The 14410-nt window shown below is 49.0% G+C and overlaps 1 protein-coding gene across 4 annotated transcripts in view; it reads right to left on the reverse strand.

The window, feature by feature from the left end:
• Positions 1-11321, reverse strand: part of UBE2V1 (ubiquitin conjugating enzyme E2 V1) — a 28008-nt gene extending 16687 nt beyond the window's left edge. The window contains exon 1 of one of the 4 annotated variants that reach the window (XM_019972571.2): positions 11211-11321. In XM_019972571.2, the coding sequence (XP_019828130.2) occupies positions 11211-11232 (22 nt within the window). In that variant the 5' untranslated portion in view covers positions 11233-11321. Of the gene's footprint in view, positions 1-2760; positions 3011-10644; positions 10669-11210 lie in introns of those variants that run through there. The other 3 variants (XM_070801873.1, XM_070801871.1, XM_070801872.1) reach the window with 3 other exon arrangements.
• Positions 11322-14410: the final 3089 nt, after the last annotated feature.

Genomic DNA, 14410 nt, shown 5'->3' on the forward strand with positions numbered 1-14410 from the left:
CTCAGCACATCAGGGGTCCTGATACTCCGGCTTCTACGGGAGGTGAGGAAGAATCAACGAGCTAAAGCCTATGAAGCACCTGGTGTTATACCAGGCACAGAGACTGAATCACCTTCATAGGCACACCATCATAGTATAAAAAACCCTCACGTGATCCCATATCCTCTTCTAGCTACTGGCTCATTTCTTTGCTGTTTTTTAGCAAATAAACCTCAAGAGAGCTGTCTTGACTCCTTGTCTGCAATTTTTCACCTGACCTGCACCTACTCCACTCAAGGTTCTCTAGTGAGTCACTCACCCAAACTGCTCCCAGCAGTGATGGACGCTCAGGCCCCACCTCCCGATCCGGAGTGCCCCCAGCTGCTCCTGTGACTCCTCCCGAAGCCTCGGGCTCTCTCCGCAGCCTCATGCACTGAGGCGCCACTCGCCCTGGCCTCCCACCGCTGGCTGCCAGGCTCAGCGCACAGCTCACTGGCCGCAGCCTCGTGCACTGAGGAGCCGCTCGCCCTGGCCTCCCACCGCTGGCTGCCAGGCCTCAGCGCACAGCTCACTGGCCGCAGCCTTTTCTGTCTACTTGACTCCCCAAGTGATCTTACCCAAACCAAGGGCGCTAATGACTCTCCAAGAAGAGGGGGCGAGAATACACAGAAGAATTACAAAAAAGAGCTTCACGACCCAGATAATCATGATGGTGTGATCACTCACCTAGAGCCAGACATCCTGGACTGTGAGGTCGAGTGGGCCTTAGGAAGCATCACTACGAACAAAGCTGGTGGAGGTGATGGAATTCCAGTTGAGCTATTCCAAATCCTGAAAGATGATGCTGTCAAAGTGCTGCACTCAATATGCCAGCAAATTTGGAAAACTCAGCAGTGGCCACAGGACTGGAAAAGGTCAGTGTTCATTCCGATCCCAAAGAAAGGCAATGCCAAAGAATGCTCAAACTACCACACAACTGCACTCATCTCACATGCTAGTAAAGTAATGCTCAAAATTCTCGAAGCCAGGCTTCAGCAATATATGAACCATGAACTTCCAGATGTCCAAGCTGGTTTCAGAAAAGGCAGGGGAACCAGAGATCAAATTGCCAACATCCGCTGGATCATGGAAAAAGGAACAGAGCTCCAGAAAAACATCTATTTCTGCTTTCTTGACTATGCCAAAGCCTTTGACTGTGTGGATCACAATAAACTGTGGAAAATCCTAAAAGAGATGGGCATACCAGACCTCCTGACCCACCTCTTGAGAAACCTGTATGCAGGTCAGGAAGCAACAGTTAGAACTGGACATGGAACAACAGACTGGTTCCAAATAGGAAAAGGAGTACGTCAAGGCTCTATATTGTCACCCTGCTTCTTTAACTTATATGCAGAGTACATCATGAGAAACGCTGGGCTGGAAGAAGCACAAGCTGGAATCAAGACTGCCGGGAGAAATATCAATAACCTCAGATATGCAGATGACACCACCCTTATGGCAGAAAGTGAAGAAGAACTAAAGAGCCTCTTGATGAAAGTGAAAGAGGAGAGTGAAAAAGTTGGCTTAAAGCTCAACATTCAGAAAACTAAGATCATGGCATCAGGTCCCATCACTTCATGGCAGATAGATGGGGAAACGGTGGAAACAGTGGCTGACTTTATTTTTCTGGGCTCCAAAATCACTGCAGATGGTGACTGCAGCCATGAAATTAAGATTCCTTCTTTGGAAGGAAAGTTATGACCAACCTAGACAGCACATCAAAAGGCAGAGACATTACTTTGCCAACAAAGGTCCATCTATTCAAGGCTATGGTTTTTCCAGTGGTTATGTATGGATGTGAGAGTTGGACTGTGAAGAAAACTCAGCGCTGAAGAACTGATGCTTTTGAACTGTGGTGTTGGAGAAGACTCTTGAGAGTCCCCTGGACTGCAAGGAGATGCAACCAGTCCATTCTAAAGGAGATCAGTCCTGGGTATTCATTGGAAGGACTGATGTTGGAGCTGAAACTCCAATACTTTGGCCACCTGATGCAAAGAGCTGACTCAATGGAAAAGACCCTGATGCTGGGAAAGATTGAGGGGACGACAGAGGATGAGATGGTTGGATGGCATCATCGACTCAATGGACATGGGTTTGGGTGCTCTCCAAGAGTTGGTGATGGACAGGGAGGCCTGGCGTGCTGCAGTTGATGGGGTCATAAAAAGTTGGACAGGACTGAGCGACTGAACTGAATTTATATTTCTAATTAACTGCCTGCTAGCCATCTCCATTTAGATGCCTAACAGGCCTCTCCAACTTAATTCCAAAAAAACTCCCTTGCACTCCTCAAAAAACAAAAACTACCCACCCCTCGATTTCAGTGTATGGTACAGATTTCCCAGACTAGAAACCCTGGAGTTACAGTAAGAAATCTTTCCCTTATACCCCATATTTAACCCATTTCCCAATATATCCCCAACACAACCATCTTCACCGTCCGGACCACAGGCACTGCAGCGCGAGCCGCCTCAGCCCCGACTGCTTTCTGTCTACTGACCATTCTCCACAGCGAGCCCTTTAAGGGTAACTTAGATGCCACGGCCCCACTCTCACCACCCTCCCCCGGCTGCCCCTTCCTACTAGCCCCAAACTCCTGGGCTCACCCACAGAGCCCCGCCGACTTCCCCATCATTTCCTGCCTCCCTTCGCTCGCTGCTCACCCTCCTCCTCCATCCACACCGGCCTCCCTAAGCTTTCTGAACAGGCCATCTGATGTTGCTTTTGCACTTGATGCTCACTCACCCCAGAATTCTCTGTCCCAGAGCTGGGCATGGTGGCGGGCTCCTTCTTCTTCATCCGAAGTCTAACTTCCCATTCCCTCATCACGCTTTATTTTTCTTCACAGCACCATTACCACTTGACATTTAAACGTACAGTATGTTTCCACTTCATTAGCTGTTTATTGTCTGTCTCCCATCAGAACATAAATTCCCTGAGAGTAAAACTTCTGTTTTGTTCCCTACTGAATTTCCAATACGTCAGAGTGCTCTGCCAAAGCGTGTACTCCAATGCCTGCGGAATGAATCAATGGGTGGCTGGGTGTTAGCTACGGATGTTGTTTGAGAATGAACAATGCTCAGTGTCACAAAATTCTAACTCTGGTTTATTTCTGGAAACATGGCAGGGAAACATTCACAGCACTATTAAAAGAAGTCTAATATTATAAAGATCATCCAAGGGACTAATACGGATTTTAAATCACCCACGAAGGTTATATGTTAAATTTTGAATGTGAGGATATGAAGAAAAAACACCAATCTTCAACGAGGAGCTGGGCAGTCTCTTAGAGCCTCCCGTCCCCCACCCAGTGGTCCTTCACACAATGACTGCGCTGTACCTTTTCTTTTTCTTTAAATTTCATTTTCTTTCTTTTTTATTGTCTGACTCACTCTCACAGCTTCTCAAGCTAAGAGCTGTGACTCATTCCACCCCGCGTCCCTAGGATCTGGTATGCTCCCTGGCATGCAATGGTGCTCAATTAATGCTTCCTGACTCAAGAAAAGCCAGCGCCTCTTCCTCTCCTATCACAGCCTCTAATATGGTCTGCTGTGGCCAAAATACTCAATACTGATACTATATAAGTGAAACACCAAAGGTTCTTTATTTTGAGGTAATTAAAATTCAGTAAGTAGTTTTATTTTTTAATGAAGTGTGATCAAGACTTTTAGAGAACCCCCTTTTTTTTAAAGAGGGAAAACTGTTTCTCCCCCCAGACCACACAAGTCAAGGATTCTTCATTACAAATTGAACTTTGCTTCATTAAATATATATGAAAGCATGTTACTGATATTTCAAACCATTTAGAAACTGCTTACAAAGTTAATACACCAATATTCTCTACAAAGCAAGAGCATTTAGCTCTGAATGGCCTGACCACACCCTTCTTCTAGAACCTCAGGGGCTACTCCAGGGATAAAAATCCAAATACTTGTCAGAGATCCTACAGACCCTGTGAGTGTATCAGTCGCAGGGGGACTTCATCCCATCCCAACGGGAGAGAGTAGTTTCAAAATCATGATACGTTACTTTAAACAAAAGACCTCAGTGAATATATTAAAAATTAAATCCATATATGTCAAAACCCAGAAGTATTAACAGGTTAGAAAAACTCAGTAACACTCTAACATATTTTCTTCCTCTGGCACTCAATCCACTGAATTAACCTAAATTTTAAGATTCCTAAAATTTCTAAAATTTCCTAAAATTTCACCTAAAAGGCAGCTGAAGAAACAGCTTCAAGAGACAATACCTTTACAAGAGTATGTAAAAATGGACTCTTGTTAATCTTAATAAACTGTAACTATTCAAAGGTTAACTATGAAAATGTTAAGATAACTTTATCAAGGTGCTAAAAAAACACAGCAACCCAAGATTTATAAAAAGAAAGCATTTGTTACTGTTACTTCAGAATTCTTCTTTCCAGAAGGATTTTTCCTGGATCTGTGTCAGTATTAAAAGTCAGCCAGTTATTCTCTTGGCTAAATATAAACTGAAAAGTCAGCAGCTGCAGGATATCACTAAGAAAAGATGACAACCAGGTTAAAGCATGAATAATTGACAGGGTTTTACATCATGTCCTAGTAAAACATTTAATGCAGTAATGTGGAACACAGAACATATTAAAATATTTGTGGTACAAAAAGAATTTTGAAGCCCTTTAAAACGTCTTTTTGGGAAAATCACTGCTACAAAGTGGCAGGTACCTCAGCAGGTCAACCCTGGAAAACCCTGGCCTGGCTTGGGTCTTGATTTAAAATGGCAGCGCCTCACAGGTCTCTCTGGAAAGAAAGCTACTAGCTGAACCTGACTTGGGTGCCCATCCAGGGAAGACAGTGACCTGAGCCAAGAGTTTGGTGGTGCCACCATCTGGGAAAATAACGATGCCTGGAAGGTGAAGCACCTGGATTAAACACTCCTGACATAAAGTGAGGGGGCAGGGAACTTTTATTTCTGAGCAACCAGCAAGTCAATCTGGGTGCCTACTCAGGGCCTGTCCAGAGAGGGATATTTCTTCTCTTCTTCTCTACAGCAATGATTCTCCACGTATGGTCCCCAGACCTGCGGCCTTCACATCACCTGCGAACCCACCAGAAGTGTGAATTCTCAGGCCAGACACAAGAACACTAAACTACAGCACAGAATTATCCAATCAAAAACTGAGGGTAGAGCCCAGCAACCTAACAAGCCCTCCAGGTGATTCTAATGTGTTCCAGTTTGAGAATCGGAGAAGGCGATGGCACCCCACTCCAGTACTCTTGCCTGGTAAATCCCATGGACAGAGGAGCTTTGGTAGGCTGCAGTCCATGGGGTCGCTAGGAGTCGGATACGACTGAGCAATTTCACTTTCACTTTCATGCACTGGAGAAGGAAATGGCAACCCACTCCAGTGTTCTTGCCTGGAGAATCCCAGGGATCGGGGAGCCTGGTGGGCTGCCGTCTCTGGGGTCGCACAGAGTCGGACACGACTGAAGCGACTTAGCAGCATCTAGGGGAAGAAACATCCCCCCTTTTATCATCCTTATGTCCAGACGATGCAACAACAGCTGGTGACAAAATGCAAGGCCCCACGTTTCTCTGCTGCGAGGGTGACGAAGGCCAAAGATTGTATTTTCTCTGAAAGGGGTGGAGACAAAGAATAAGGTGTGGTAAGTGTCTCAGGACATTAGGGAAGGAGAGGACAGAGTTAATGCTATTCTAAAGTCCCTCTGTAAATACCAACTAATCAGGGCAAGAGCTTTCCTTTTTGAAAGGTTGAACAGGCATTTTCGCTCTGTCCTCCCGGATTAGTTCACTGTGACACTCAGTGTCTGCTATTTGCCAGGGACCATACGAGTGCTAGGGACACAGCAAAAAGCAAGGCAGAACCCTGTCCTACTGGAGAGGCCCAGAAAATATGCTTAGAAAAGACACTCCCAAACAAACAGAACACCCTGAGAAACCTTCAGACAAGGTTCAGCACTTTAGAAGAGAACAGAACAGAGCTGTGATGAGTGAGAAGACCAGGCTGAAAAGGGTGGGAAGGACGGCCTTTCTGGAGAGCTGAGACCTGAAGGCGGAGAAGCAGGCAGTCAGTCACGTGCAGGCCAAGCTGCCCAAAGCGGAAGGGCAGGAGCAGAGGTGCTGTATCACAAGAGGTCACGGCAGGCAAGCCCAAGACCACCGCGGGCCTTGAGGGCCATGGAAGAGAGACGGATTTTATTCTAAGCGCAGCACGAAGGGCTTTCTGCTGGGAGTGGCAGTTTCTGTTTTCTCATCTGTGAGAAGTCATTCTACTTCCTCTATAGCGAATGGATTGGAAAAAGGCATGACTGTAAGCAGGAGGTCTTTGCTGTCTTCTAGGCGAAAGAAAGGTGGTTCTGGTAGGAACCACTGTCTTGGTGGCAATAATGCCAAGAGAGAGCAGGAGGATTTGGCATCTATTCTGGGATTACACCTATGGATTTGCACAGGGTCAAAGTGACAATGAAGAAAGAACCCTACTTGGTGTTATTATTATCCACCCGTGAAGGGACCAATCTGCCAAGGCAGGAATGTCGACAGACCTGCCAACGGCTGAAGGAACTCGAGATGCCCAGCTGGAGAACAGGCAACGGGAGCTGGAAAAATGCTGCCGTGGCCAAAGTGCATGCCGTGGAGCAGAGCTGTCCCAGTTCTGCACCCCGGATCCCCCGCCCTGGCTCTGGGCTTCAGGCAAGTCATTTCTTCTCTCTGGGCCTCAGTTTCCTCATCTTCACAACAGATACCTGCTTCAAAGGGTTACTGTCAGAAACAAGATGATGTATTTAATATAGCATCTAGCACATAGATAGCCCTAGAAGTGCCATTTAAAAAGAAGTCTGAAAGGCCTGCATGTACCTGAAGACCAGTACTGACAGATTCTGTACACGACATCACGGAGCCCGGAGCCCAGAGAGCGCGAGTTACTGCGTGTGCAGTGTAAGCAAGGGCAAGCAGTGGCCCTCGCTCTCATCAGACACCACACAGCCCAGGACGGGATAAGAGGTGGTCAGGGATGCTGCGAAGAGCTCCTGCTACAGGTCGCACTAATTTCTTACTAAAGCCCATTCTCACCAAGACTAAACACGCCAAGACCAAGGAAGAGCACACGGCCAAATCCACACCTTTCCATTTCCTTCCGAAGGTGCTGGAGTAAGCTGGGAAAGGAACTGGAGTCAAAACCCCCGGCTCTAATCTTGAGTGTCACCACGCCTTGGCCAGCCACCAATGTCCCTCGGGAATGCCACGGGGCCAACACCTCCCCTGGAGAGCACACGAGTCGTGGAGAGTTAAATGAGATGATATAGCAGGTAAGTATAGCGTGAGGAAACCTCTAAAGCACTATACGCAATGTAAAAGTAATGGTTTTAACATCTCTCCGTCACCCAATGCGCTGCTCTGTGCTTCCCTGGGGACTTTTAGAATTCGAGACTTGAGCGAGGGCGAGGGAAAGAGAATCTAGTGGGGGGAAGAGGGTGGTTTTAAAGTTCTGTGAAGGGGAAAATCGTGACCATCACACCCTGGCAGTCCCTAAGAGGAACCACAGGTTGTTCTGGCCCAACACAGCGTTTCCTTCCATCACTGGGGCAGACTGGTATGTCTTCAGCTGAGCACCACGTGACGTTGTCTTGAAAGCAGAATCCCTGTCGTAGAAAAGGCACCTACCTACAACCAGCAGAAGAAGATGCTCACACAGTGAGACACACGGGAAGGAGACCAGCTAAGAGACTACAGGTTCTCATCTGCCAGCTCCAGCTTGCTGGGGAACACTCTTGAACGGAACGGAAGACCGTAACCTCCACCGCCCATGTGGTGACATGTTCGTAAGAGGGCTGTATGAGCCGCTCCAACACATGCGGGTTTAAAGTGTAACGGGCTTACTCCTCTGGCACTACGTTTTTGGCTAACTGTCAGGGTAGCCTGAGGGATGCTGGGTTAGAGGAAAGACCTGGCTGCCAAGGGTTACTCTTTGAGGCCCTGCAATCTTGGTCAAGGCAGGAGTAAATAACCTGTTCTAACACGAGCATCCTGAGGATTCTGGTGGGTTTTTCACAGTTCCACTCTCTAAGATCTACGCAGAAATCACACGCTGCAGAAGTAAAAGAGGTAGAAAGGTGTTGTCATCAACTGCTGAAAGCAGTGACCACAGAAAACTAAGTTCAGCCCTGACAGGAACTCAAAGGCGTCACAGCTGTTTCCTGGGACCCAGAGACCCAGATTCATCAAGAAGCTTATTCTAAAGCTGCCTAAGGAAGGCCTCGGGGCCGCTCACCACACCTGAAAGACTTCTCAGGGTTAGAAAGCAGAGGGCCCTGTACACTTATTTTAGTTCAACCCAGCAGTCTGCCCCAAGTCGTAGCAGTACGATCTTTCTGCTTCCCACTTTAGCACTCGACACTCCTCTCACTGCCTGGGAGTAGAGGTCAGATCTTGTCATTCCGCTCTTTTTAAGACCCTCATTCATGCGCTCACCAAATATTTACTGAATGCCTACTTCAGACCAGGTGCTTGTTCAGTGGCATCCTTTCACACTGAATAAAATCCAGAGCCCTCTCTCTCTAACCCATCTCTTTAACAAGCCTCCCTTGCACACTGAGGTCTTCGGTTCTTTCAATCTGCCAAGCGGATTCCTCTTACAAGGCCTTTCCACTCACTGTCCCCCAGCCCCAGCCTGTGACACACACCGCCAGCTCCTTCCATCATCTGCTTCAGTTCAAATACCTGCTCCTGGAGAAGCCTTCCCTGACCACCTCTCCAGACAGCACCATATCACACAACTTCCTTCATAGCGTTTACTGCTATCTGAAATCTTACTATGCATTCCTTTCATGGGCTTCTCCTTGACTAGACTAGAAGCTCTTCGAGGACAGGGGCTATGTCCACCTTGTTCACTCTCCATAAAGGGGCACAGTAAATTCTTAACAAGTATCTGTTGAACACACAAAGGAGTTCTGGGAAGCCCAGTTCCAGGGCATCTCAAAACCTGCTCCCTGTTACCTAAACCATGCCAAGTGCTCTTGTATGCCACCAGGCAGCAGCTGACCATGTTTCATCTGATGACTACAGCATTTATGAAGCACTCTTCAACTGGCAGGATCTCAAGAAGTTGGAATTAAGTAGCTGTTGAATCTGATTATAGATAGCCAATCTCCAGTCACTGCCAAGGAGCTGAGCGGCAATACCACCGTAAGGACAGGGGCTACGGGCACAGCCGTGTGAACGGCCTCCCCGGTCCACAGCAACCTGGCCGGGTATTACTCCACTGAGAGAAGCCTCACGGCAGTCTGGCCTAACTCAGCCCCTCTCTTCTGAGAATGTCTGTGGCAGTCTCTTGGTAAATGAATTGACTCAGCACTGTTCCAGCTGAATCCAAATCCAAGAAAGGGAGGTACGGTTTCCTCTATCCTTCAGGAAGACCCCATGGCTTTCAGTGTAAAAGACAGCTTGTGGTAGGTGACTTCAGTCAGACCCCCGACGTCCAACTCCTTCCATGCCCACTCTAGCAACCAGACAAAGAATCCCCTCAGGATACTAGAGGAGTCACATGCGGGAAAGACAGACTCCCTCACCCCGCTCACTTTAGGTCACCAACCTCTCCTAACAGTGCTGCTGCAGCCTTATACAGCTGGAGAACTTCAGTACCCAGCTCGGTAGTCCTGTTCGTTTCCTCCATCAGAGGTCGCCCATGGTCACCTCATTTTTCACTGCCAGACACCTCAGGGGACACCCCGCTCGCCAAAAGGGAGACACTCTGTCACTCCCAAATCATGCACTTCCAGAATCTGACTGTGTTGCCTCACTGGCCCCTCTGGGGGACCTTCCCCAAACAATCATCACCCTGTCTCCTCCAGAAGGCCACTTGAGTCCATCCCCTGATCCCTAACTGTGAATGTTCACTCTGAAACAGATTCCTTCAGGACCTGATCCTCTGGAGCACCTTAGGGGAGTACAGAGCAGGGAATGCAAAATAAATGCTGCTTCCATTTACCTACCAGAGTCTGGAAGAACTCCCCCTGGCCCAGAGTGCAGCCCCCTCAATCCCTCTTGCATCTAGACTTTCTTCTCTAGCTCCCACCTCATTTATTCCTCTCCCCATGACCATCCAGCCACTGGGGAACTTCTGACCTGAACTCCCATATGTTACCAATACCTGAAAGAGTGGAAGAGACAGTCTCCATATGAGACACTCCTAAGGTATGCCTCCCCTACCCAAATAAAAGAGATGTTTCTCCTCTGAGAAGAACACCTCTGAAACCTGATTTCCAGTCTCACTCACTGCATGGGGCTTCCCTCAGTTGACCCTTCCCCTAACACACACCTCCAGGGCTCCCAACTCATCTGTTCTTCACCCAGGATCTCAAGCTTCCACCGACCGCCCTACTCAGAGCTCGCCTCCTAAAACCTAACATCTATCTTTTCAAATAGGGGCCTGGTAATGATGGGGCCATTGCACTTTCAGCTGCTCCAACCAAATCCCTCTGGAATCTGAGAAATCCCTCTCCCCTTCTCACGTATCCTGTGGAGATGCCCTTAATCCCAGGTCCCCCACCGCAAAAGCTGCCATCCCAAGACGACTCCTTTCTAATAGGCGTAAAAATTTTCTCAGCTAACCCAATCCCCTAAACTTACACGGATCATGCCCTTAACCAACGGGGCATCCTATCAGTCACCCATCAGGATCCTGTTTCCTTCCCTCATTCTTCCTCAGGGGCTTCTCTGAAGTCAAGGCCAAACGGACATCCCCAAGGCTCCTCCCCCCGCTCAGACACCCAGCATCCAATAAAGGCCTTCCATCTCTTTGGGGGCGCCTCCTTGTCCTCTAGGGGACCCCTCGATCTCGTCCAAAGAGCCGCCAGCCCCGACTCCTCCGGAGTGGCCCTGGGCTCGCCCCTCGCCCGCTCCTGCCGTTCTGCAGCGCCTCAGGGCCGGGCCCTTCCTCTCCGCAGGGCCCTCACGCCGCCCGGGGGAGCCTCGGCCTCCCCGCGCCGCCCACAGGCCCCTCAGGCCCCCGCCCGTGCTTCCGGCCACCGCCTGCTCCTCCTCCCCGCTCAGGCCGCCCGCGTCGCCGCCGCGGGGCCCAGCGGACAGCGGCCCTGCAGAGGCCCTTGGCCCTGCAGCAGGGGCCTGTGCGGGTCTCCGGCCCCCGGCCCAAGCCCATGCCCCCTAGGCCGGCTGGGCCCGGCGCCCCCGCTCACCCGAGCCCGTGGTGGCTGCCATCTTGCGTCGCTGTCGCTCAAAGGCCGGCCCCTTCTTCACCCCCCACCGTCCCCGGGCTCTTCTGCGCCGGCGCGTGCGCAGGCGCGGACGCCTCACTGACGCCTGCTCCGCGGGCCTCTCGACGCGTTGCCTGGAAGGTTTTTTTTCCCCTGCCCTTTTAGAGCGAGCAAACATTTGCGTGCGTGAGGGCCCAGCAGCCTGCAAGGCCCTCCAGATTCTGGTGCGAGGCAGGTACTGAGGTACTTGGTGAGAAGGGCAAGGGTGATCATACTTGGAAGGGTGTGACTAAAAGAAAAGAAAGCTTTAAAAGAGCGCCTATTGTCATAATCTATAATACAATGTAATCTGAAGAAAAAAAAAACAACCTACCAAAACCCAGAAACCTGAATCATTATGCTGTACACCTAAAACTAACACCATGTTGTAAGTTAACTATACTTCAATAAAAATAAGTAAATAGATGCAAATTTATAATATTGTTTAAAAGCACTTATCTTGCCCTGGGCATTTTCCTCTGTGAGGTTTGCGTTAAAGTGAAAAATGAGGGCGAGAGGGATTAAGACATTTATATAAACTCAGCCCTTAAGTAATTGAGTCAGAATTTGAACCCAGGCCATATTCCAAGATCAATGCTCCCAGGTCAGAAGGGGCTTGAAGCAGGACGGTTAAAGGATTCGGGGGCATGGCAGCGAAAACATTCACTCATTATTCACTAATTCACTCAATCAAATATTTACTAAGCATCTACTATGTGCCAGACATTTTCATAGGTGCTGTGGAGGGATATACATCCCTGAAGAAGCAAGCTCCTGCTCTGATGGGCTTACATTTTAGTTGGAGGCAGGAAGCAAGTAAACAAATAGGGAAGAACCTCGCTATAATAGGATAGGAAATAAACCAGGGGAGGGTGGTCAGGCCTCTTATGGAAGTCACATTTCAACAGAGACCTGAACGATGGGAAGCGGGTGGTGGGAGTGACATGTGCAAAGGCCCAGGAGACATATATTTGCAAATGTTAAATTCAAGAAGTTGACTCCTCTATCATAAGTGGTCTGAGAAACCCTTATGTGGATGTGAAGACTGAGGCTGGAAGAGATGAAAGGTTTGCCTCAAGGTGGCACAGCTACCCATTGGCAGAGAAAGGACCAGAACTTTCAGTACAAAGGAACGAGGAAGCTAGACACCTGCACCCGATTCACCGGTTCTGACGGCAGCGCCTCCCGAGCATCTCTCTGCCCCATCACGGCTAGGCTCCCCTTGTCTCCCACGTGGAGGATCCCAGCAGCCTCCATTCTTGCCCCCATGTTCCATTCTCCTTGTGACAGCCTGAGTCTGCTCAGTTGCTCAGTCGTGTCTGACGGTAGCCTGCCAGGTTCCTCTGTCCATGGAACTCTCCAGGCAAGAATGTTGGAGTGGACAGCCATTCCCTTCTCCAGGGGATCTTCCCCACCCAGGGGATGGGTTGCCATTTCTTTCTCCAGGAGATCTTCCTGACCCAGGGATGGAATCCAGATCTCCCGCATTGTGGGCAGATTCTTTACTGTCTGAGCCACCAGGGAAGCCCCTTCCCACCACTGGTCACATGCAGTCATCTTGACATTATACCCTGTATCAAGTGATTCAAATTTACCTTGAAGGGCACACAAAATATTTGCCCTGGACTTTCAGTCACTGTACAATGTCAAATAACAGATGGGAAGCATTTGGGTTCCTAAAGTGGACTCACCTCTGGAGTGAAATTTTCTGGGTTCGAGTTCACCACTCACTTGGCTTGGCTGTGTGACTTGAGGCAAGAGACTTGAACCTCTCCTGGCATCAATTTCCCCTTCTGAAAAGGGTGATAAGGATACCAATCTCAGGGGGTTGCTATGGAGATAAAATGCGTTGATAAACGCTTGGGCACCCAGAGAGGAGGGGACATCTACCAAGCTGTCAAATTGAGCTTTTAATCCTCACAGCTCAATGACACGACAGGTCCTAGGAATATCCTCATTTTAGAGATGAGGAAACAGAAGCAGAGCTAACAGGTGGAGGAGTTAGGGTTAGAACAAAAACCTCTTATTCATGATGTGCATATGTGTTTACCAGCATAGATTCGTTGGTTCCCGTGGGGAATGTCTGTCAAGCGAAACTGACCATAAAGAGAATTTCTGCACAGTCCGCCTAGCAGGAGGACTAGATGAAGCACGACAGCCCGGGGCATGCTGGTTGTTGTAGTCCAGCGGCGCGGCAGAGCCTGTTGGGAGTTGTAGTCCTCCGCGTGCTAATGCACTCTCGGATTCACAGCTAGTCCCCAGAGCCGCATCGCTCTGGCGCTTGCGCCCCAGCCTCTTCCTGCGCTTGAGCTGGTAGCTTCTGCTGATGCCGATGTGAGTCCCGTTTTATCAGATGCGTGGGAAGGTGAAAATGGCTAATACAACTGAAGAATTTAGAAAACAGCTTGACACAGTGGGAGGGCTATACAAGTATTGGCTGCTGCTGTCATTATTTATTTCCTCCTCAATGACCTTTGCAGAGTTGGCTGTTATCTCCACATTTGTCAGACTTGGAAACTGAGACTCGGTGGAGTAAGATGGCTTCCCCAGGTCAGGCAACAGGAGAGAAGTAAAATCAGGTTTGGAATCCAGTTCTTTTAACCCTGGGCGCTCGGTGTTCCCTCTGCGGTGAGGGAGCTGAAGCCTGGGAAGTTTTAAGCGAAATGGCGTGGGCAGGTTTGCATTTTAACAAAGTGCAGCCTGGCTACCTCAGGGAAATTGAACTGGGCTGCAGCAAGACTGGAGGTGAGAGGTTCAGAGAGGAGGTGTACTGTACATTTTTCAACTGCCAGGCCCGTCACGTCCTTCTGTCCTCCAGAAGCCTGGTTTTGTTTAGGAGGCCAAAGGTTTGGCTTCTAGGTGTGAATCCAAGCCAGTCACAGGCACTGCCATTTTCTGTTGCCAGTGGTTGGTCCAGGGGTGTGCCTATGACCTAGTTCTTTCTGACCAGTGAATTGGGGAGAAGGCATGTTTGGAAGTTTCCTCTCATGAAAATAGCTGGGGAGAAAGCCTTTTTTGTCCCCTTTTTTTCCCTGTATAACATGATGTTGTGATGGTTGGAGCTGTGGCAATCATTAAGATACCATGAGGCACAAGCCTGATGCTGAAAAGCCAACAAACCAAAGATGCCAGCACAGAAAAAT

Source organism: Bos indicus, chromosome 13 (assembly GCF_029378745.1).
Source record: "Bos indicus isolate NIAB-ARS_2022 breed Sahiwal x Tharparkar chromosome 13, NIAB-ARS_B.indTharparkar_mat_pri_1.0, whole genome shotgun sequence".
Lineage (NCBI taxonomy): Eukaryota > Metazoa > Chordata > Mammalia > Artiodactyla > Bovidae > Bos > Bos indicus.